General features: G+C 46.2%; 1 protein-coding gene and 1 pseudogene across 4 annotated transcripts in view; one reads left to right on the top strand and one right to left on the bottom strand.

The window, feature by feature from the left end:
* Positions 1 to 24,514, top strand: part of PFKFB3 (6-phosphofructo-2-kinase/fructose-2,6-biphosphatase 3) — a 73,605-nt gene that overhangs the window by 23,144 nt on the left and 25,947 nt on the right. For 2 of the 4 annotated variants that reach the window (XM_045857684.1, XM_045857683.1), the window contains exon 1: positions 23,137 to 23,599. The exons of 1 other annotated variant lie outside the window; for it this stretch is intronic. In XM_045857684.1, the coding sequence (XP_045713640.1) occupies positions 23,524 to 23,599 (76 nt within the window). In that variant the 5' untranslated portion in view covers positions 23,137 to 23,523. Of the gene's footprint in view, positions 1 to 23,135; positions 23,600 to 24,514 lie in introns of those variants that run through there. One more of the 4 variants, XM_045857682.1, reaches the window with a different exon arrangement.
* LOC123831044 lies at positions 4,842 to 5,187 on the bottom strand (annotated as a pseudogene).

Raw genomic sequence — 24,514 nt, forward strand, 5'->3', positions numbered from 1 at the left:
CTTGGGGAAGAAGGAGCAGAACTGAACAGAACTAGATCTTCCACCTCTACTCAGCACTGAAACACATTGGCCCCATCTCTCCCAGAAAGAAGGCCCCTCTGTAATAACCCTGTGTGTCTCCACAACCCTTTCAGCGTCATTAAGCCTCCCCGTTAGCCACCACCCACTGCGTTATTCAGGTCTTCCTGGTGCTTTCCTTACACATGATCTCTGCTGCCACCCTCATGCCTTTGCCCACCGACTTCCCCCTACCTGGGATGTCCTCTTCTCTCTCAACCCTGTGCTCCACATCCGGCCCCCATTTGATCACTTCAGAACTCACCTCCTTCATGAAGCCTTCCCTGACTTCTTTTGATCGAATTGGAATGTTATTCTTAGTACTTTCACCAGGCCCTTACGTACTTTATCATCGAGGTCATTGCTTGTGTTCATGCCCATGTCCACTAGCAGCCCATGATGGGTGGAAGTGACCTGTAATCTTTGTGTTCCTAGCACTGACCACACACTTCATGGAGGGAAAGCTTGTCAAGAAGGCTGTCCATACTGTTGGTTTCTCTTGTGTGTTAGTCAGTCAACACATGTTTTTAGCATATTCCTTAGGGATTGTGCTGTGCCTTGGGTTGGATACAGAGAATATTCATGTGTTGAAGAAGTGTAGAGGTGGGTGGGAACACACACACAGCATATGTCCACTCACATGAAAAGGTGCAGATGAGACACCAGTCTTGGTGTAGTATGAGAAATAAAAGTTTATGGCCACAGCAAGGGAAAGATGCTGGTAGACATGGAGGATAGGTAGGAATTAAACAAAAAGGAGAAAAGAGGGGTTTCTGGTGGAGCACTCTATAGAACAGCAGAGATGGGCAGGGAGTTTGGCAGGGATGGGGGGGACAAAGCAGATCAAATGGTCAGAGTGGAAGGACAACGAGGGAGAAAGGCTGCCTGAGAGTCCATTGCAGAGGACCTTCAGGGGGATTGAGGAGGTTGAAAGTGGTCTCAGAGGAAGTAGGGAGCCAGTGATAATTTCTGAGTGAGGGAAGAACAGAACCAAAGTATTGTTTTAGGAAATAGCTCTGTCAGTGCTGTGCACAATGGTGTGGAATAGAAGACGCATGAGGGAAGGAGATGGGAAGTGATGACTTATAGTCTAGGTTAGGTTTTTAGGGCTTAAATCTGAGTGGAAACAGCAGGAATGGGAGCTCACAGATTACTTATGTGAGAAACACTTAGGAGCTGGGGACTCCTAATTAGCTATGGGATTGGAGGCACTTGAAGTAACAAGTTACATAAAAGGAGGAATTAGTAATTGTCAAGTGGGTCTTGCTCCAAAGCCCGTACGTCGTCTGCTGACCTCTCTGAGCCTCAGCTTCCTTATCTGTAAAACCAGGGACTTGGATCTCTGTGACTCACCCATCTCATAGCACAGACTGGTTGTTTATATCATTTCACTGACGCAGGCTTGTTTACCAGCAGAAGTCAAGACCTCCCTTACCTCTTTGTATCTGGCCAGCTCACCTATTTTCTCAGTCTGTTATAGGGGTTCTTGGGAAAGTCACCATGCCCCCAGCACCTGGTGTGGCTGTATCATGCAGCATTCAGGCAAAACATCCTGGTGCACAGCTCAAGTTCTGCAGAGTGAGGGCTTCCACAGCCTGGGCTGACCTCCTGCGCCTGCTGCCCGCAGCTGCCAACAGAACCCTGGCCAAGACAGCCCAGACCAGAGGCCCAGAGGTCAGGTGTATTTTTGTCTCTGAGAAACCAGGCTGGTTGACACTGGACTGCAGAGACCCAGCTGACAGGGGTGAGCCCGGAATGCAGCACTTCCTCATTTCATGTCTCCTTTAGTGGTGAGCTTCTCATGAGGCCAGAGGAAACCTCTCCTCGGCCCTGTGGCTCAGTGCTGCTCTCCTGCAGCCCGGGTGTGGTCCATGTGTGCCTCATGGGCAGCTTCTCTTCTGTTTCTTTCCAGCGGAGGTGAACGGGCCCCAGCTAATCTACTCAAACACTAGTTTCACCCTTCTTTGATTCCCACGTGCAAGGGGAATACCTCTTTTTAGTTGGAAGAAATATGAGGTTGCTGCGTAAGTGGTGATAAATTCACAACAAATTGTGAAATTTCACCTCAATCTTGCTCTGTGTCCTCTCTTCTTTCTGGGCAGTTTTGGGTGCTTCCAGGTACAGAATGGTAGGTATAGATCTCAAATACTGAGCACTTACAATGTGCCAAGCATTGTTCTAGATGTGTGCGCACATTCACTCATTCAAGCTTATGGAATAAGGTCCTGTATCCTCATCCCCATTCTACAGATAGGATGGCCGGGGCAAGGAGAGGGATGGGCCAGCTCAGAATGACAGCTGGAACATGAGCAAGGCAGTTTGGCTCCAGAGACTTTATCCAGGAGGTGGTTTTGTTCCTGTATGTATAGGGCCACAAAAGTCACTATGGAGAAACAAAAACAAAAACCAAGCAAACCAAAAATAGCTTAACATGAAAACACAGTCATATGTCTTTCAGTGTTCATAAAAGAAAATATCCAAATGGACAATAAGCAATGAAAAGCTTCTCTACTTCCTTAATCATCTAAGAAATTCAAATTAAAGCCACAATCAAATACTCCTATATATGTATTTTAGCCAGAATGGCTAAAAAGAAAAAGACCAAGTATTGGCAAGGCTTTGAATAACAGGAATGCTCATGTTTTAGTAAAACTTAATATAAGAAGACTCTTTGAAAAACTGTTCGGCTGTGTTTACTGAATGTATACATGCCCTGTGATCCAAAAATTCCACTCTTTCGCTTAGACCCTGAAAAAAATACCTGTTATTTGGCATTAAGGTATGTACAAGAATATTCCCAGCCCTGGCTGGCATGGCTCAGTTGATTGGGTGTCATCTGGCAAAGTGGAAGGTTGCCGGTCCAATTCCCAATCAGGGCATGTGCCTGGGTTGTGTGTTTGGTTCCCAGCTGGCGGGGCAAGCTAGAGGCAACCGATTAATGTTTCTCTCCCACATCAATGTTTCTTTCCCTCTCTTTGTCCCTTCCTTTTGCTCTCTCTAAAAGTAAATAACATCTTTAAAAAAACAAAACCTCGCCTGAAATCTAAGCTTATGAAACAGATCAAGTGGGCCGTGATGACCCTGGGGATGAAATTAGGGTGGGAGATGCAGGCTGCCGTCCAGCCAGGGCTCCAGAAACAATGGTCTGGCCGGACCTGGGGATCCTGTGACTCTGGGGCAGGCCTACACAGAGCTATTTCAGCACATAATTGTTCTGTAATGGCTTCTTATGTGACAAATTTCTTACCTCTACAATAAACTCTAACAGAGTAGGGCTTGACTGATTTTGATGGGGACTCAAGAATTAAAGATTTCAGCTTCTATCATAGTTGATAGGCTTAAGTGTTTAATGCACGTGGAAAGCTGTTATTCCAGGAACTGGAATGTATGACCAGTGATCCAGGAAGTCTCCACACAATTCAACCTTGTGCCCCAGGGTGTCTGCAAGCAAGGAAGGTCGTGTCCAAGTCACTGTGTTCCAGGGAGGGAACACCAGTGATGCGGATAAAGAATTGTTGACCAACAGGTAAAGAAGTACTAGGAAAACTGCCACCAGACTGTAACACTTATCAATTAACCTTTTTTCGAAACCACTTACATTTCATCTTCTTATAAAAAGGTCAGCTTGAGATGATGGTTTTTGAGGGTATATAACCCGTAGTCTTCTCAGATAGTCAGCATCTGAATAAAGCATGCATAAAGATTCAATCCTGGTCTCTGCGTAATGGTTCTGATAGTGATGGGCAGCACGAGCACCAACTTTTCCAGTTTCAATTTGACTGGTTTTTCTCCCAGGTGATGGAACAAAAATTCGGAAGCTACCTGACAACTGAAATGCAGCCATTCACATCTTAGTATAAATTCCTCTTATCAGATTTTTTTCCCCCCACATAATAGAGTGCACATAATAGAGTGCAACAAAATGGAGTTAACGGGAAGTTGCTGAGTCAGGGATGGGGTGGGATTGTTTGAGGGGCATGGGAAACTACTCTGAGGCTGAGAGCTTTGGGCCTCTGGGAGGTTGGGTGCTGTGCTGGGGGCCGATGTGTAGACAAGTTAGGGGAAGTGGCAAGGTACCTAATGAAGCTGTTAAGGCTGCAGACTGATTTGGTTTCAGCCTTGGTCATAATGGGGAATTTAAGGAATCTAAAATCAGTGATTCCCAGACTGTGGGGAAAAGCCATGTTCAGTCAGGCCCTGGTTTTCCTTTGGTCCAATTGCTTTTGGCCTGTCTGTGAACCTGTGGGTACTCACTGACTTGTGGAGCCATCATTAATTCCTCAACAAGTTCATTCATTCACTCAACAGATGTTTATGGCACACATTGTCTGGTCTGGGGTTACTGTCAGTCACCACCTTTGAAATGCCTTGGGAAGGGCTTTCTAGTCCCAGTTTCCTCCTCCCTACCTTGGGTAACCTCTATCTACAAAAGGCCTCCATCACTTCCACACTCAGTGTCCTAGAGCAAGTTATTTGATCTCCCTGAGATTGTTCGCTTCTCTCTAGAATAGCAATAGTACCTATCTGGTAGGGTTACAAAGATCAGAGATAATCTGTGTAAAGTACTTAATACAATGCCTGGTACTTTCAGTAAAAGTTAGTTATGAATTTATCGGCTAAGAGTAAAAATGGCTAATACTTCTTGGGTGCTTTTTTTTTTAAGGTCTCACATGTTTATTACTGGTCCAACCTACTAGTGCAGAAACATAGTAACATAAAATTATTCTTCCAGTAATTTCCCAATAAAACACCACACACCAAGTTGTCTAGATAGTAGTGATATGCTAAGTGATCGCTAAGTGATATGCTAAGATGTAAGCAAACTGGATACATGGTAAATGTGCCATCTTGCGTGAGATGCCTTGCACACCCAGCTTGGTTCTTCTCCATTGCCTCCTCTTGGAGTTGTACCTGATTTTATTACCAGTTCCATTCGAATCCATTGGGGAATGGGCCGATTCCCATTTGTAATTTTAGGACTGTATAAAGGTAATTCCTCCTTAACTGTTAAGGAGTTGAAATTACATTCAGCCCTTTGAAGGCAACCGTGAGGCCGATGTGGTCCCCGGTTAAAATGAGTTTAACACCCTTGCTCTGAAGCCTGAAAGTCTTGTGAGAAGATATGGCAAAAAGGAGTCAACTGCATGCACCATGATGGCAGAGAAAAAGAGAGATCTTGGGCTCTGTTAGCTCACATTTTACCAGTGAAGAAAGTAAGATATAGAGAGGTTAAGTTCTTGGTCAAGGCCACACAGCTGGTAAGCAGTGAAACAATTTGAACCCAGGTAGTTTGATTACCACGGGGAGGAGCAGCAGATGAAGAGGAAGCAGGCAAAAGCTTGAACTTGTCTGGCACTGTGCTGGTTTTGGACTGTTTGTCCAAATCCCTTACACTTTGCTCGAAGGTTTCTGAACATCAGCCACAGTTTGCTCCCTTCCGTGCCTAAAGACCATGTCTCTGCCAGTGTAAGAAACATCTAAACCTGTAGGGATCTTTTTTCCTTCTCTCTCTCTTTTTTTTGTAGGGAATTTTTAATAAGAATGTATTTGAAGCCAAGTTGATACCATATGATGGAGAGCAAGATCTAAAATGCTCTGGAGAATAACAGTTTTGCAGTTCCTTTTATGCAGTTGAAATTAAGGAGCAAAGATTACGTGGAGGTGGGAAAAAGCAAGGCAGAGATCCAATTATAGGATAGTCAACAAGATTATGTGCTTTCTTTTTTTTTTAAGATTTTATTTATTTATTTTTTAGAGGGGGAGGGAGAAAGAGAGAGAGAGAGAGAAACATCATTGTGTGGCCTGCAACCCAGGCATGTGCCCTGACTGGGAATCGAACCTGCGATGCTTTGGTTTGCAGCCTGCGCTCAGTCCACTGAGCTACACCAGCCAGGGCTTAGATTATGTGCTTTCTTGATGGTGATTATTTCAAAGGTGTGTTAACTTAGATGCACAGAGACAGTGGACAAGGCTTCCTTATTGCAAAGATAAGCCCCTTTATTAAAGGTGTTATATGCCTGACACGTGACTACCCTCCATGACCTGCTCTGTTAGGAATTTGTGATCAGATCACTCTGTGAGGTTTCTTTCCATAGAACACTTTTTCTTCCACAATGCACAAGGCTCCAGAAACTCTGCCAGTGTTGCATCAGATATGTGAGGGGGTGAGACTGGGCAAGTGTGAGAGTGCATCAAGAACAAGAAGAGAGGAGTGGGAAGGAAAAGCAGCCCATGAGAAGGAGTCCAGTGCACAAGTAGGGCACTTTGAGTCTTAATGCCACTTCCGGTAGAAGCAGACCCCTGAACCATAGGCCTGACCCTTTCCCAAGGATCTCCATGGGCCAGCTCTGCATGCCTGGCTCTGTGTTTCAGTCTAAAGTGCAACAGGACTGGCAGAGCTGCAAGCTCCTGCCTGGGGGCTACAAATGGAAATGCAGCATGTCCCTGCCTGGCACTCCCAGGCTTTGGGCCTCTTCCAGGCTCTGCCACACCAGGCTAAGGTGTGGCCTCACTGGTTCTGCGGCCAGTGGAGAAAGAAGGCAAGGCTGCCTCATACTTGCTGTATCAACTGGACGGTGCCCAAATGTGGGTGAAGTTTGTGGTCCAGTCCAGGGGCTGGGACCAGGGCCAGGAGGGGGAGGGTTGAATCTCTGCTAGACAGTGCGATCCTTTGTCAACACCCCGAGGTCCCCACTTGCTCCACAGTGGGGTCAGCCAGAGTGGCTCTCTGCCCCCATGGCCCTACCCTGTTGGTTTCAGGCTCAGAAAGTGGACATGGCTGAGCCCTGCAGGGTCTAAAGCACCAGAGCTGAGGATGCACACATGTACTCACACAGGAGCCCAGTCTCATCCCCAGGTGACTTAGTCCTTACACGTCACACCAGCTGCCGTCATCTGAGGACTTTACTCTCTGATTCGTGAAGGGATTGGGTGGGATAAAGGAGGTTTCAGGGGACTTTTCCATCCTATGATAGCAGGTGATGGGAATGTTCTCTGGAAACTACCTAGCAGTTTATTGTCCTAAAAATTTATCCAGTCTTCCTTCAGAAGGCCAGCCAGTTCTTCACTCTCAAAAACAAAACCAAACCATAAAAACGTTTCGTGGCTGCTAAGTGGCTTGTTACAGCCTCTGGGAAAGCAGGCTGAAGGCGCGACAGAAACACCAGTTCCGAGGGGCTCACTTACTCTAGACCCGTGATTTTTTTGTTCACAGATCTCTCCAAAACACTTCCAAATTCCGTAGCAGTTTGGTTTACTAACAGTTTCCCATGCATATGTCTCTTGTTTCCTCAACAACATATAAAATATTTGTAGTCAGGTGCCATCTGTCTCCGTGTTCCCACAGGTCCGCTGACGCTCCACACTGCTCGCTGGCCCTGTGGCGAGGTGTGGTCACTGTCAGTCGGAGTCTATTGGCTAAACACTGGAAGTACTTCAGAAGTTTTTTAAAAATGTTGCAAAGCCTAAGCCCCAACCGAAGTTCTGGTTTAGTTGCTCCAGCGTGGGGTTTACACATGGGCACAGTTGGCCTTGAACAGCACAGGTTTGAGCTACATGGATCCACTTACAGGTGGACTTTTTTTCAATAAGTAAATGTTAGTTTATCTTCCATATGGTTTTCTTATTAATATTTTCTTTTCTCTAGCTTACTTTGTTATACGAATACAGTATATAATACACATTCTGTAGTATGCAATGTATGTGTTAATCCACTGTCTATGTTGTTGGTAAGGCTTCCAGTTGATGGCAGGCTATTAGTAGTTAAGTTTTTGAGGAGTCCAAAGTTACTTGTGGATTTTTTTAAAAAAGATTTTATTTACTTATTTTTACAGAGAGTGGAAGGGAGGGAGAAAGGGGTGGGTGGGACATCAATGTGTGGTGGCCTCTTGCATGCCCTCAACTGGGAATCTGGCCTGCAACCCAGGCATGTGCCCTGACTGGGAATTGAACCGGTGACCCTTTGGTTTGTAGGCCAGTGCTCAATCCACTGAGCCACACCAGCCAGAGCTACATGTGGATTTTTGACTGCATGGGAGTCAGTGCCCCTAACCGCCACATTGTTTAAGGGGTCAATTGTATTTTCTAAAAGTTCTCTGGATGATTCTTTGTGACATTGATTTTAAAAACCAGTATCTATATTATGGTTTAGGTTAAATGCTCAATGTTAGATTTTTGAGTTCACTCTTTTTTCCCCCTTTAAATTAGCATATTGGCCTGGGATCTCAATTTGGTGAAACCCAAAACATAAAACACCTGTTTCAAATAGCCAGGAGGCCAGGTTTTCTCTCTACATGAGAACTCTTGTGGAAGAAATACTAAGTGAACAGATCATGTCCCAGATGGCTTCCTGGTGAGTCTCTCACCTGCTCAGAAGGCCTTCCAGTTCTTCCTATACATCCTCATTGGCTCCCTCATTGTTATAGAAACAACTGGGGGGTTTACCTGTAACTCATTTACAAAGCATCCCAGGATGGGCTGTTTGTGCAGATGGCTTAACTCATTTACTTTACATGGATGCTTTAGTGTTCAGTGGCCAACGTGTCTGACCTGGGCCCAAGTTCTGGGGTGCACACTGTTGGGAGCCTGTGGCCTCTGTTTACTACATAATACATATGTGATACCTAGTTTTGTATCATCATTTTAAGCAAAACCCTCCAAATGGTATCCACAGAGGTCTTGATGTTATAGAGGCCAAGCAGTTTTGTTCTCTGTTTCATGTAGAAAGGGCCAAACCGGCCCATGTGTTCTTCCAGCGAGGGTGCCTCATCTCTGAGACAACTCACAGGGAACTCTCCCTTGTGGAATCCTCAGGAAGAAGGCTCCTTTCAGTGTGACATAATGTGTCAATACATTTGAACTCATTGCAGAAAGTGACAGAATTACCCCCATCTAGGTACAACCTGGTCCGTGTCTTGCTGACCCAAACCTAAGCTGCTGGGGCCCAGACATTTCTTCTTTTTTCTCAAACTTCCAATGAGGCACTCCTGAGTTCTCTGGCACAACTGCTACCTCACCCTTCCCCCACCAAAAAAAAAAAAGGAAGGACTCAGAGGACACCCTCTTTTACACTTGGTAATTGTTAATGAGCCAGTGATATGTTTACTGTATTCTATTGTTTTTGTTAAAGTGTTATTAGTCTAAATTTGCATTGGAAGTCAAATCGAGAAATGACAGCCTGTGTCTTCCCACCAGGCAAATGTTTCAGCATCAGCAAATAAGTGAGGAGAAGAGAAAGCTGCTGACCTCAGGCTCACTGGCTGGGAAGTTCAACTTCAGAAACATGGGGTGGGGGCTCCCAGATAGCCTCTTCCTCTGGGTGACGGGGGGCGTGCCCAGTGGCCCTTCCTGCCGAGGTTCCCTAGCAGACCTCTGTACCTCAGTCCTGCAGTTCTTCCTCTTTTCTTTCCCCTTTAACCAGACTCATATAAATATATTGCTTAAAACAGGTTTCATTTCAGGAGGTCAGTGGGGCACAATAGTTAATATCATGATTAATTTCAGTTTCCCAATCTGACACATCTAGATTGGAATCTCTGTTGTGTGACCTGGTAAAAGATTTTTACCTCTCAACATCGATTTCCTCATCTGAAAAATGGTGACACTGTTAGTTACCTGATTGAGTTGTCAAGAAAATGTATGTAAAGCTTTAGCACAGGACCTGACTGGTATTAGTAGATTTTGGTAACACTCATGATATATTTACTAGTTAGGAGTTGCTTTTGGCTCTAGGTAACAGAATACCTGACCAAAAGTAGGTTAAACCAAAAGGATGTTTATCGCTTACTGTAAATAACTGGTCACACGATCACATCCAGACAAGTCACCAGCAGGGGGTGGGGATGGATAAGCCCAATCAGAACGCACCACTGCAGATGGGATGGGGGGCAACTTATCTTGAAATTGGGGATCTCTGCCTCCCCCATCTGCCACATTAAGGTTCAGTCAGCCAGGAAGAAATGTGGGGGTGGCTGAAAGGCCACAATGAACAGTGTCTCCACATAAGTTAAAATAAATCTTCAACTCTTTATATTTTACAATTAACTCATGTTCTTTAATTTAGTTATGGAAGGAAAATATGACAGATAAATTCAAGAATGGCATTGTACATTTTGGGGTTGGAGATTGAAGTTTAAGCATTGGTCTTGTCTGAGTGGAAAGCCTAATACCTTTTCTTACTCTTTATAATAAAAGACTATATCTCTTGAAAGGTGTTGTTGAAAATTGTCATTATACTTTATCTTTCAGTATTGGGTTTTGAAATTTTAGAGATGCCACTGATTTGTTATATAAGAACTTTGATCAGATGCATGCAACTTCCAAATCTGAGGAAGATCCTTTTTAGGTGAATGGGCAGAATTTTTACCATTTTATGGTCCTCATGAACCTTCAATGCTTGAGTTTTAAAGTTCTCTTTTGTGTGTGTGTGTATGTGCTGCTGAAGTGAGTACTTATTTTCCATTTTGAAATAATTTCAGACTTACAGGAAAGTTGCAAAAATAGCACAAGGTGTTCCAGGATAGCCTTCACCCAGACTGTGCAAATGTTAACATTTTACCCTATTTGCCTTATTATTTCTTTCAATCTTTCCCTCATTCCTCTGCTTACTTATTATCTATCTATCTGTCCATCATTCCATCCATCCATCTATCCTTTCATGTACCCACTCATATAAGTGGAATCATAACAATATCTGTCTTTTTTTTGTGACTGGTTTATTTTATGTAGCAGGATGGACTCAAGGACTCATATAACAGAATTTTCTTTCTTTTTTTAAAGGCTGAATAATATTCCATTGTATGTAGAGACTGTATTTGGCTTATACATTCTTCTGTGGCTGGACATTTGTGTTGCTTCGACTTCTCAGCTACTGGGAATAATGCTATTATGAACATGGATGGGTGTGCAAATATTTCCTTGGTATCCAGGCCATTTCTTTCTTAGAATCTCCCTCAATTTGGGTTTCTTTGTTGCTTCTTTATGATTAGATTCAGGTTCTGCATTTTTGGCAGGAGCACCTGAGAAGCAGTGAAGTGTCTTCATTTCATCAGTTAGGAGACACATGATAGCTCTGTCCCATTCCTGGTGGTTAACTTTGATCCCTCGCATAGGATGGTGTCTGCCAGGTTTCTTGGCTGTAAGGTTACTGTTTTATTTGTAACTAATAACTATTTTAGGGGGAGATATTTTGAGACGACATGTATCCCGTTTCTTGTCAAACCTTTACAAACAATGATTTTTGTCTGAAGTAATTATTACTATGGCGATTACTAAATGGCGACTTAGAAATTCCATCATTCCAGCCCTGGCTGGCGTAGCTCAGTGGATTGAGCGCGGGCTGGGAACCAAAGTGTCCCAGGTTCGATTCCCAGCTAGGGTACATTCCTGGGTTGCAGGCCATAACCCCCAGCAACTGCACATTGATGTCTCTCTCTCTCTCTCTCTCTCTCTCTCTCCCTCTCTTCCCTCCCTAAAAATAAATAAATAAAATCTTTAAAAAAAAGAAATTCCATCATTCCTTCTCCATTTATTTGTTGGCATCCTGCTGTAAGGAAAAGCTAGCTCATCTCTTTAATTCATTCATTCATTCATTTGATTTACAGTTGAATGGATTTTCTGAGGGTTAATCTATTAGTAGTATTCATTTTGTTGTTCAGAATGTGCCAATTTTGGCCAATGGAACCCTTTAAAGTAGACTCTTGTGTCTTTTTTGACATATCTTTATCATTTGCTCATGACTCATATTTCAACATCAGTGTTTCCTATGCTTCCCACCTTTCAACAGTGACCCATTATGGGTATACATTAAATGCTAAGTAACTGGGATTAAATTCATCTGAAGCTGTACAATGGCCAAACCCATCACAGTGGCCAGTGATAATTCATCTGAGTGATAAGTCAGCCAAATGCCAGGAAGACACTCATCTTGCACCTTAAGTTCTGCACACTTGATACACACTCAGATGCTCTCAAGCTATTTTATTTTAATGTAAAATGTATTGGTTGGGTTCTCTGCCAGGCAGGCATTAAGATGGAGTTGGAAGTGCAACAGATTTATTGGGGTAATGCTTGTGAAAAAGAAAGGGGGCAGGTTGCTGGTCTGATACCTGGGGAAGGCGAGGGGGAGGGAAGTGGGAGTGAAGAGAGTGCCTCACACTGCAGGGTCGCTCTGAGAATTCTCAGCTGGCCCTGTGGGGAGCTCAGCGCAAAGCTCCCTGTAGAGGAGCCCCATCTTGGGCATTGGCGGAAATGGCCAGGCCCTGGTTCACTGCTGAGTTTAGTCACTGCCTGGGAGCTGCCAGGAGGAGCATGGCCTAAGGGCAGATGCTGCCTCAGATCCCCAGGAGACTCATTTATCTGTGCTCTTTGCAGCTGATAGGCAAGTTTTTCTTAAAAGGAGATCAGACGGGCATGCCTCTAAGCTGCCACAGGAAAAAAAATTTAAAGATTGTATTTATTGATAAGAAAAAATTGAATATTGAAACAACACTTTCTACTTGGAATGTGGACCCCCTTTTCACACTTTTGTGACTCTCTGAGGTTTCATTGATCACTAGATAGGGAATACTGGGATAGAAGTCAAACTTCTAATCTGGAGTTTTAAGCTAGAGTCTTTGATTTGCTTGAGAGGTGCCATAATAATCTCCATTGCCCCAAGATACGAGTGGAGAGAAATTGTAGCACAGTTCACATTGTGATGCCAGCAGGTTACAGTCCAAAGGGCTTGTCAAAGGAATGCCCCATCCAATCCATGGCTACAAGCCCCTTGACTACCCAGGTTGATTAAATGTATGACTAAATGCTAGATCAGTAGCTTTATACCCAGATTCACTTAATATCGAAGTTCTAGACTTGAAGACTTTACAATAGAAAACGACCATTGAGGTCATGAGTTCATTCCAGACTTGATGTGCAGAGAAGTGTCCTGTTCAAAGTCATCAAGTTGGTGAGCCATAATTGGGGCTCAGGCCCCCACAGAATCACAGGATTCCCCATCTCCAGGGCTAGCCAGAGGCCAATTGTTTGATTACCAGCTCTTGTGGGAACCCTCTACAAAGTTTTTGACCACAGGACATGTAGTTGTTGTGGGGAGAATCCTAAGGGGAGAGGCAGTTCCAATTTTTCTACCCCACTGCTGTTTGCTGTGGTACAGTTGAAGCTATCTCCCTTGTATCTTCCGGCAAACTGGTTTCTGCTCCTGGGAACGACACAGTGCAAGTCAGCTGCTCCTGTATTTGTCAGTGGTTATCATTTCTTCTTATATGCTTGTTCTCTATGTCACATGTCTGGCTCCTTAGCTATTTCTCACAGAGCATGGCTTCCAGGTGGCTTGAACATCCAGATTTTCTTTCTCTGGAAGAATATGAGTTTGTTAATATTCCTGGAAAAGGTGTCACCCAGAAATGAACACAGTCCTGCAGTGTGGTCTCAACACAGGCGATTATAGTCCACTCCACTCTAATTTGAATACTACACATTATTAGTACAGCCCTGCTGTGGTAGGTTTTTCAACATCTAGTCAGCAATGTTTTCTAAAACCTGAACTAAAACAAGTGTTTTTGCTTGATTGGGCTCTATTTTTAGAATGTGTTCCACTGGGAGAAGAAGCAGTGTGAGGGGAAACAGAAGGGAAAGAATGCCAGCTCTGATGTGCCAATCTCAGAGTTGCACCACCCAACAGACTGGTGCGCACCGCAGCCCAGCACCGCGTAAGCATAAGCGGGCCTTGCAACACAGTGCCCGTTCCCCACTTTCCCAACCGGCGCTGGCCCTGCACAGCCCGCTGCCGCCAGACTCTTTCCGTGCTCAGCAGAAAGGGGTTTGGGTGTCAGTTTCTTTCTTTCTTTTCTTTTCTCTTTTCTTTCCTTTTCTTTTCTTTCCTTTTCTTTTCTTTTCTTTTCTTTTCTTTTCTTTTCTTTTCTTTTCTTTTCTTTCCTCCCTCTCTCTCTCCTTTCTTTTTGTCGTCAGTTTCTGTTTCACCGAAGCCCTGGGTCGGGGACCTCAGCTGTCCTCAGCTCTTCCCCTCACCTTTGTGAGTGTTTTGGGGGATGTAGTTGGTCTGAGGAAACCAAGGGATGGAGACCAGATCCCAGAGCATTCAAGTGAGAGAATGTCTGCTTAGATATTTCAATCACGCACCTTGGGGAGGACCTGGACAATTTCAAAATGCTCATTTTCATATATTTGTTGTGTGCTTCACAGTGTTTCCAAGAGCATTTTTAATCATATCTAACTTGGTCCTCATAACCACCTCTTTAAATAGGCAGGGCAGCTATTATCCTCATTTTACAGATGAATCGATCAACTGATTGCAACAGTGAGTGGCTATCTGTCCACCTCCATCCCTGCATTTCCTGGAGCAGTTATGGAAGCTACTTCCAGTCCATGATGTGAGCCACACTGAGTCATTGCAAATATAATCATTCTTCATCAAACAAACATATACTGAACACCTCCTATGTGCCTGGCATTGCAGTAGGCTCTGGTGATACAAAGATGAACAGGTGTCCCTGTTTTAAGTTGCTTATACTTTAGTAATTAGTGTCAAGTTTACATTGACATTTTACTGAGAACAGTTAGAATCACTGGAGAAGTGGAAACAGTGCTTAGGGAGCATCTAGATGGCTCATCAGCAGATGAAGGATGTGGGGTCCAGAGAGAGAGTTCTTCAACCTGTTGTAGTGAAGGTCCGTTGTAGGGTCCAGGCCTCTAGCTCCCTGCCCAGAGCCCCTTCCTCACACTGCCCTGTCTCATTCATGCGCCCCGCACCCACTGGATTAGCTCTGGAGCCCAAACAAGTCTGCTTCTCAGTAGTTGAGAATCTAAACCTAGATTATCCATAGGTTCATTAGAATTGCTTTTTGTCCTAGTAATTTTGAGTTCTGGCACACTTCAGCATTTGCCATAGGCCTGATGGTGTCACTCAACATTAACTTCTTCCTAGAACCTGATTCTTCTAACGTCATGAGGCAAATTCATACTTTTGGATGGCTTTGCTCTGTGCTGTGTGAAAACTGTGTTTTCCCTGTTTTAAAGCCAGGAGTGGGCCTCTCAGCCTGATGTTTGCATTTTTAATGGGAACATGCTAGCTGCTCCCAGATGCTTGAGGGCTGAAAGAGCGCACTGGCTTACTGTGTACTCAACAGCAGAATGAGAACTAGTGGGAGAAGGTACAGGAAGATACATACATTTGGCTCAGTGTAAGAAATGTCTGTCTGGCTAGAAACACTGTCTTGTAGTGGAACGAGTCTTTTTTGGTAGCCCCACCTTAGTCACTCAGCCATGTCTAACCTGCAAGTCTGAAAAATATCATGTAGTCGGGCAGCTAAACACTGAAGTTCTGCTGCCAAGGAAGATGGGGAGAGTGGCTAGTGGAAAATGTGATGGTTAATTTTAAATGTCCTCCTGACTGGGCCAAGTGATGCCTGGAGAGCTGGTAAAACATTATTTCTGTGTCTGTGAGGATATTTCTACAGAAGATTAGCATTTTATTTGGTGGACTAAGAATAGCAGATGGTTCTCCCCCAGAGAGTGGTCATCATCATATCTGTTGAGGGTCCGAATAGAACAAACAGGCAGAGTGAGTTCACTTTCTCTGCCTAAGCTGTGACATCCATTTCCTCCTGTCCTTAGATGTCAGAGCTCCTGGGTCTCAAATTCAGATCAGGACTCAGGATAGGAGAGACCTAGGCAGGGCTGCTGTCAGCTCACTGAACAGTTGGAGAAAGGGGGGCCTTGGAGATAGGTTCATGACGGCAGCCTTGGACGAGCTGCTGCCGTCCCATTGTTCCCTTGGCTGCAAGTCTCATGAGGACCCTTAGAGTTCAGGAGATGCATTCCTGAGAGGGCAGAAAGGTGTGGGCATGCTCCCGGAAGGGAGAGTGTCACCAGTAAGTCTTCTCTTATGCGTACATACATATACATATGTTTCTCTGGAGAACACTGATTAATATGAAAAGGAATGGAATCTCCCAAATGCATGATTGATTTCACAGAGTCAGATAGAGTGGGAAAGTAGGGGAAATCAGGGAAACCCTCCATTTTCTAGCTTAGATGCTACCACCTGGTTTAGAGTTCAAGGGCAGACTTGAGTTCCATAGAAATCTGAAGTCTTGGTTTGCACAGAATTCCTGGCTACCAAACCTTGAGCATACCACATGCCAGGTACTCTGCTATGTGCTTCTCACATGGAAACTCAATTTTATGGGTAGGTATTGTCCCTGTTTTAGAGTTGGGCAAACTGCTCCGGTACGGCGGGTCAAACCCGAACTCAGGATGGATACAGCGATGAACGCCAAGAAGGTCCCTCCCTGCCCTGCAGATCATCCATTCTGCTTCTCATGGATATTAGCTTTGCCTGTCATTTTTACTGCTGGAAAATTTTCAGCTGTGACTGTAGCTCCTAGGGGGCTGTGCTGCCCCAGAGCTCAGGGAGATGGCGTCCTAGTGAAAATTCGGGGAAGGCCGCCATTCTGTAAAAGTGTATTATTAACCATATTGATTTGAGATTTATTTAATTTGAATGATGGAGATGTAGGAGTATGTCTTCTTTTTCTTCTTTCCCTTCCTAACAAATTAGGACATCTTAAAACCTTTCAGAAGTACACAAAAGGCCCAAGACCTCCTCCATGTTTTTTCTAAGGTTGATTCAGTTGCATCTCATAAAACTGTTAGTTCTTTTAAAATGGGCTCTACTATGGTATTGACCACCTGCCTGTTCTACATCGCACAGCAGAGACTCTCCAGGGCTGACTGCTAACATGTAAAGGTCTGTGAATCTTTGAGAGGCTAGCTTTTTTCATATGTTAAATCAGATTTTTCATTGTAGGGTCATTTGAAAGTTTTTAGTTATTAATCTTTGTAATAGTTTCTTAAGATTATTCTTGTTCTTATTCCCATATTGTAACCAAATACTAAGTAATTTAGAGATTCTCATCAAAATTACTTGGTTACAAAATTTTGTTGTTGACATTGCTGTTTGGGAGGGCACTGAACATTCTCGTTGGAAAATAACTCAATTGGGAGAAAGTTGAAGGACTGCCAGGCTAGTTGAAGATCTTGATTTTTATTCCTTGACTTATTCACTACGTGATCACAGGCAAGTAGTAAATATTTCTGTGTCTCAGCTTCATTAACTCTAAGGAAAAAGGTCGGAGTGTGCATGTGAGACAGAGAGAGGGGGTAGAGAGATGTGGGGGTGCTCTGTAAAATCCAAAAGGGAATGCATAATTTTGACAAGGGCCACATCTTACTTGACTACAGTCCCTGGCACAGCTGGCTCTCAGTGAATACTTGTTGAATGTAGAAAGAAATGAGAGACCTTGATCTTTAGTTCCATTTGTTCTCCTGGACTCATGCAGAGATAAAGTGAAGAACAATGAGAGAGATATGAAATTCCCAACTGATCTAGCCCCACTTATGGGCAGACATATGGATTTATCTGTAGCCTGCATTTGGCATACTCTTGCCTCCCCTAGCACCTCTATCTTAGTTTCCTACTTTTATTCTAACATGTGTATGTTTCCTTGCTCTGGTCTTAAAAGACCAAGCTCTTGGCCCTGGAAGCTATTTCTCTGTCATACACAGCATGAGGCTGAGCACAGCACACCATGATGACAGCTTTTTGATCACTGGCTTCTCTTCCCTGGCTGGACCCAAGATGATTGCAGTTCCAGTTTGCTTGGACTCGCCAGTTTGCTCTGACACACAGCTACTGCTCGTGAGCATCTGATACATGCTAGGTACCAGAAGAAGATGGACAGGGAGCTTCTCGAGTGTTATTTATCTTTGTGCCTCCTTTCCCATCAGAGAAAAAGGCTCAGCCTTGACCTCTTGGAGTCCTCAGTTGAACTCTGCACGGTTTTCTCTTCTTCAGTTTGTTTGAAGTGTGCAAATTGGTGACAAAGATTACAAACCATTGATATTCTTCCAAAATCTATGCAAAGCCCAGAAATAGAATCATCCCCACAAATCAAAACATAGCTTGAATTTGATTCCATTTTTTCTCAGGTGCAGTATTGTGCAAATTCTGTTTGTGTCATGTGTCATTTGCAAGAAGCAAAGGTGTTAAAAAAACATGCAAATCTTGACTACCTTTCTGCCAGCTCCCCTCACCCTCAGTGCCTGTACAATCTGTGCATTCCCTCCCCAAGCTCTGAACAAAATGAGCTGTCACTGATTCTAATTTTTTTGCACTTTTTATTTTGAAATACAAGAAGTTACAAAACAGAACATAGAGTCCCATGAACCCGTCACCTAGCTTCCTCTAAAGCAGACATCTTACATGACCAGAGTGAAATATCAGAACCAGGAAATGGACATCGGTACAATACTATTAACTAGACTACAGAATATCTGTTTTTTTAAGAGCAGAAATATTTTAAAGTCATAAAATAATACTTCTAAACACAAATAATATATGTCTTGATGTTGAGTGAGGAGGTTGACAGGAGTGTACATACTCTGAAAGCAGTAGCCAGGCGTGATGCTGGATATGAAACACCAACAGGCAGTTTTAAGATCATGCTCCCAAGCTCCGGGGTGTGCCCTAAGGAAAGGAGAGGCAGGGAGTGGAGCAGCATGGACTGGGCAGAGGAATGTGAAACTTGCTGGACGGTTCAGTGGGGCCTCAGTTGCACAGTGTCTGTTCATCCAGAGCCAGGCTGTGGCCACCAAGAAACCATCCTCACACCCCCACGACACAGCATGTAAGTCTACTTGACTGGAGAAGAGTGTATGTGACATCTGAAGAAAAATAATGATTTTTAAAAATAGACTATTTTTTGGATCAGTTTTAGATTCACAGCAAGATTCAGAGGAAAGTATAGTTATGCACTCCTCTGCTCACACACACGCACAGCCTCCCCCACTCTCAACATCATTTTTTTAAGGATACATTTTTTTAAAAGGATGAACCTACACTGATACATACGTCATCATCACCCAAAGGCCATAGTCTACATTAGGTTCCCTCTTGGCATTGTGCATTCTGCAGGCTTGGGTAAATGTACAATGACATGTGCCCACCATTCTAGCCTCATACAGAGCAGTTTCACTGCCTCTGTGCTCCACTTACCCATCCCTCCTTCCTGCCTAGTCCCTGGCGACCACTGATATTTTACTATCTCCATAGTTTCCCCTTTCCCAGAATGTCTTACATTGGAACCATACAGTATGGAACAGTTTCAGATTGACCTCTTTCATTCCGTAATATGCATTTAGGTTTCCTCCTGTCTTTTCATGGCTTGATGGCCATGATAATACTTCATTGTCTGAATGCACCACAACTTATTCATCCATTCACCTACTACTGAAGGGCATCTTGCCGGTTTCACATTTTGTTGATTATGAATAAAGCTGCTATAAACCTTAGTGTGCACATTTTGAATTGGGTTTTTAATCTGCCAATGTAGCATTGTGTGCATGTCTGTGTCTGTGTTCCATTCACGTATGAGGGGCAAACATTTTTCTTGTAAAAAGCTGCCTTCTTCCCTGTCTTTGGATGGGTGGCGAGGTAAAGGTTTATTTTTGGTCTTTTATTTGGTGTCTCACTGCACTGTCTTATACATGGAATGCAATTCACTGGAGCAAATGATGACACTTTGTGTCTAATTAGCAACTCTGTTTGCTCACAGCCTGCCACATCTTGTTCTTTCTCCAATTCTCTCACTGAGGAGGTGGGCACTAGCATGGTGTAATTGTTTCAGTCTGGCTAGCTGGCACCCAATCATGGAAATGGGGTTGCTTTTGCTGTTGTTATGGGAGCATCAGGGAGCAGGGGCAAGAGTCACGGACTGGTCGGCAGAGGGAATCGGGCAGAGAGGTCATGGAGGAAAACCACTTGCAACATCCGTTCACTTCCTCTAGACCTAGCTAAAGAATTCTCCTCTCTGCACTGGTGTGGCTCAGTAGGTTGGAGCATTGTCCTGTCAACCAAAAGGCTGAGGGTGCAATTCCTAGTCAAGGCACGTGCCTAGCAAGAGGCAAACTGATTGATGTTTCTCTCCCTTCCTTCCCCTCTCTCTAAAATCAATAAGCATGTCCTTGGGGTGGGGGTGGGGGAAGAATTCTCCTCTATCAGTACCTCCATGAGGCACTACCTACTGCGCAAGAAGCTCCTTCCCTGTGCTTTCCAGCCAAACAGCTCAACTGTTCTGGGTGAGAGGGGCTGAATCAGTGTGGTCACCAGCTTTAGGACTCCACTCAGCAACCCCTGGGGAAGCTTGTCTGTGTCAAGTAGGGGGAAAAAGTTCCTAATTTGCTGTGTTTCTTGGCCTTTGACCTAGTTCCTTAAACCCTGTAATCTCTAAACTCTCCTTTACTCAGTTAAAACATGATGGGATTGTCTAGACTTAATAGTGCCATGAATAGTAGAATCTCTCCTAATACTTAGAGCTGTCCTGGCTTTAAAAATATCTTTGTATTAGAGGGTTTTATTTTTGTTGTTGTTGTTGTTGTTTTTTTGTACTCTCCGCAGCCTTTTCTGAAGGAGTGAGTTGCTGATCACCTGCTTGGGGATCAGAAGTTGATAAAAAGCCCTAGACACCTGGGTGAAGGTGCAGCCATTAGCAGAACTGGGGGAAGAGTTACACGGATGTCTAAACATCAATTCTGAGCCAAAATATTTAGTTGCAGTTGGGTTGCTTATAAACAGTTTTGCCATGAAGTAATTTTATCTTCAGTAGGGTGCTACCCTAATTTACTTGAGGGCTGAAAGCGTGGCACCAGCTCTTGCTGCCCTGCTTATTTTAAAGTTATTTTAAAGCCTGAATTCATCCTTGCCTCTCCCCCTCCCCCCGCGCATTCCCTGATAGCAGAAGTGGGACGGAGATTAAGTGAACTTCCGTTTGGCTGCCCCCCCTCAGGTGCAGGAAGTGATGAGGCTGAACGCAGTCTTTGGGGGGCAGCAATGGCCGCCTAAGGCGTAACTGACACCCGCAGATAAAGTGCGGGGTCTACGTGGCGATGCGGATACTTCAAGCTGGGATCTGAGAGTTAAGTCTCCTGCTTCGTGCCCTCAGAGCTGGACGCGGAGCAGACACGTTATTAGGACAGGAGATTAGAGATATGCCTCCGAGTTTTTGGTCCTTGTACGTCCTAAGCTGAAACCCAGCACAGTTGTTCGCATACTTAGAGGGTGGGAGAATGCCGCCTCTCTCCCTTGCCCCATTGGCAAGTGTATGTGAAAATACCCAGTGGAGAAGTAGCAAGCATGCAGGTACGCTGGTTCTTCGCGGGGAAGCAAGAGCGCAGACATCCAGGGGTGCAGCCGCTGTTACACACACACAGCCGGCCCCCCTTCCTGACTCCAGCGAAACCCGGGGCAGCGATGTCTCCTGGAGGCGCGGAGGCGCGGGCGCTCGATGCGAACGCTTTTCTCTTTGAATCTGCGCACTCCTATTTCAAGAGTGGAGTGGGACTCGCCCTGGGGCGTTATAGGGTGTCATCTCTGGCATTTGCTCCCATTGCAGAAAAACAAGTCCGATGATATACACTCGGGTTTCTGAACAGTTGCCGAGGGCCGAAACCCTACAGTCAGCAAAGCTGCTGGAGAGCGAGCGAGCAGCGACTCCGGGAAGGGCTGGGCACTAAGCGGCGGTAGGGGACGGGGGGGCGGGGAGGTCGAGGGCCCTAGCCTGGTGGTATTGCTCCACGTTCCCGGCGGCCTCTGGACAGATCCGAGAGCTGGGAAGAGGGGAGGCCCTGGTGGGGCGGAGCAGGAGCAGCTGTGCTGGCGGCAGCTGTGCCGGCCGCAGGAGATCGGGCACAGTCCCAACATAGCCATGCGGGACGTGAGCGACGTGTGGCAGCCTCTGCTCAGGCTATTCCGCTGCACTATGGGTTTCAGGGAGCGCCGCCTACATCCTTGCAATCACAGCCCAACCCGAGAGTGAGGTGTGCACCTAGCCAAGCAGGGTAGCCCTTCTCTACTGATGCATCGCGCACAGCCTTGTAATGCCCTCGCACTGGTGGCTGTCCCCGAGAAAAGTGCTCCAGATTTTCACAAGCAGTCACAGGCCTGACTACACGACTGTCACACGTCGCCGGCTGCAAAACTGCAAGGACCAGGGAGGCAAAAAGGACACAATAAACACCCAAAACTGACGAGGAAGAGCTGCAGTAGGGCTGTGCGGGATACGTGTCATGAATTTTAGGGGTTTGCATAATCAAGGTGCTGCTGCCTCCCAACAGTCATTCTGGGGCTTATAGTCAAGTAATCATTTGCAGGTCTATTACGATCTATTTTTATTTACTCTCCTACTAGGAGAGATAAAGGCATGTTGAAAATATTGTAAGTGGTACTATGAAAACCAAGATACTTGGGTCCATTTGGGTACTGCCTCCGGGGAGTTCCCACCCCCTCCTCACGTGCTGCTCTGGCTCCAGGTCTCGGAACTGGGTGTTGAGAGAGCATTACTCAGGCAGGACAAATCAAGGTTTCAACTGGATTCAGGAAGAGTGGGCGGGGTGAGGTCGAAGTACCGCAGGAGGCCTCTCCTTGCTAGTGGCGGGGGTCATGGTGGGTGAGGCTCACACGTATTATCAGGAAGAAGCTCTGGCAAGGAGCGAACCAGGGAGCTGTGCCCCACGGGCGCTCTCAGCATCCTCCCTCAGAGTCCTCAACTTGACTGTGCCTGACGCAGATTGTGTGTTAAGAATGCAGAATATTGGCGTCCCACTTCCAAAGCCATCAGTAGGATGCATTTTAACCAGCTTCCCAGGTGATTCGGCTGCGCGGGTCCATGAACCACTGGACAGCTCCATTCCTTTCCTCGCAGCACAACTGAGGCGATTAGTCTGGGAAGTTGTGCCGGTAGTCTTTAGGGGATCGTAAGAGGAGGCTCACGGAGTAAAGGACCTTCAGCCAAGTCTGGGTTGGCGTTATCTACAGGAGCAGGGCACACTACTGACGCCGGCCTGCAGGGGGCACCAGCAGGCCGCCTCTTTGCACGCTCTCTGCCACTCCCCGCCACCTCCCCACGTGAAGGGGCGGGGTGGGGGGCGGCTGGAACCCAAAGAATGCGTCCCCGCCCCCAGGCTGACGTGTGCGTCGCAGCCGGCCGGACTCTTAAAAGCCCAGGCGGAGCTCTGGGTATCCTACCAGAGCTGAAGAGGAGGCGAGCGGGTGGAGAACGTGGAGGACTCGAGCTGGCACACGGAGTCCACGGCTGTCACTACTCTCCGAGCATCCCGGAGATTTCCCAAGTGGACGCGCCTGGCCTTGCGGAAGCTGCAGGTGCAGCCCCAGACCCCCGTCCCTTTCCAAGCGCCTGTGGAGCCTCACATCCCGGGCGAGCGTTCATCATTTAGCACAAAGCACGTTTCCAAAAAGCCGCGCTAGGGAAAGCGCCGGGGCCGTGCTCCCTCGCACAACCCCTCCTTTCCTTTGTTTCGGGGGTCGACAAGCCGCTCGCTTCCCCAAGTCTGAATTCTTCGCAAGGGGAGGGCCGTGGAGTCCAGGCTGTGAAGATGCCCCTGGAGCTGACTCAGAGCCGGGTACAGAAGATCTGGATCCCGGTGGACCACCGTCCCTCGCTGCCTAGATGTGAGTGCAGATGTGCGCGGGGGTCGGCTGCAAGGGAGCGGCGCGCCGCGTGGAGAGCAGTGCCTTTGTGAGGCGGGCGCTGGCCGGGCGCTTTTGTGCCGACTCCTCTGCTCCCGCGCTTGATGCGGGGCCCGGTGCCTGAGCTGTCTCCGCCGGCTGAGGCTAGGCGCTTTCCGCTCCTCCCCGGTGCGCTGGGTGGGGTAGGCGAAGTGGCGCAGGGCGGGGACGGCTCGGGCTCCTGCGCTGTTGCTGCGCCTCCCCTGGGCGGCTGCACTCCAGAGCTGTGCGGTGCTCGCCGAGGCTTCGCTCCCTGAGCTCTTGGGGCGGGAAGCGCAGGGTACTGCAGAGAGCCTTTGCTAAGGAACGCTAGGGAAGAGCTGCCTGTGTGTTCCCTAGTCTCGGCCACCTTCCTGGGCACCCTCTGGTTGAATCCGGCCAAGGGACACGGCCGCTCGTCCGCTGGTCGTCACCTTGGGTCACTCCATCTTTACCTCCCCTCCTCTCTAGACCCCTCTCTACCTCTATTTCCATCACCTTTCTTAACCTCTCTGTATATTTCTGTCTTCTCTCCCTGCCTCTCTTTATTTCTGCCTTCTTTCATCACTCTATATTCCATTTCCCGTGTCTCTTCTCTCTTCTCTTATTTCTAATCTTCTCTCTACTACTTCACTTCATATTTCTATCTTTTCTCTTTTAACCTCTCTCCTTTTCTCTGTATTTCTTTCCTCTCTGCTCCCACCTCCAGCTCCTGTGCTGGGGGCTACAAGCGATCCTGCTCTGAAACCTGGCAGCGCTTCACCTGCGCGTGCATACCCCGCGCTCGGAATTCACTGGCAGTTCACCAACCTGCCCCGTCTGTCGTTGGCCATAAATGCTTTGGAAAGATTTATGTTTGTTTCTGTCCCTAGCTATGGA

Source organism: Phyllostomus hastatus, unplaced genomic scaffold (assembly GCF_019186645.2).
Source record: "Phyllostomus hastatus isolate PE091 unplaced genomic scaffold, TTU_PhHast_1.1 phas_scaffold_1674, whole genome shotgun sequence".
NCBI classification, from domain to species: Eukaryota; Metazoa; Chordata; class Mammalia; order Chiroptera; family Phyllostomidae; genus Phyllostomus; species Phyllostomus hastatus.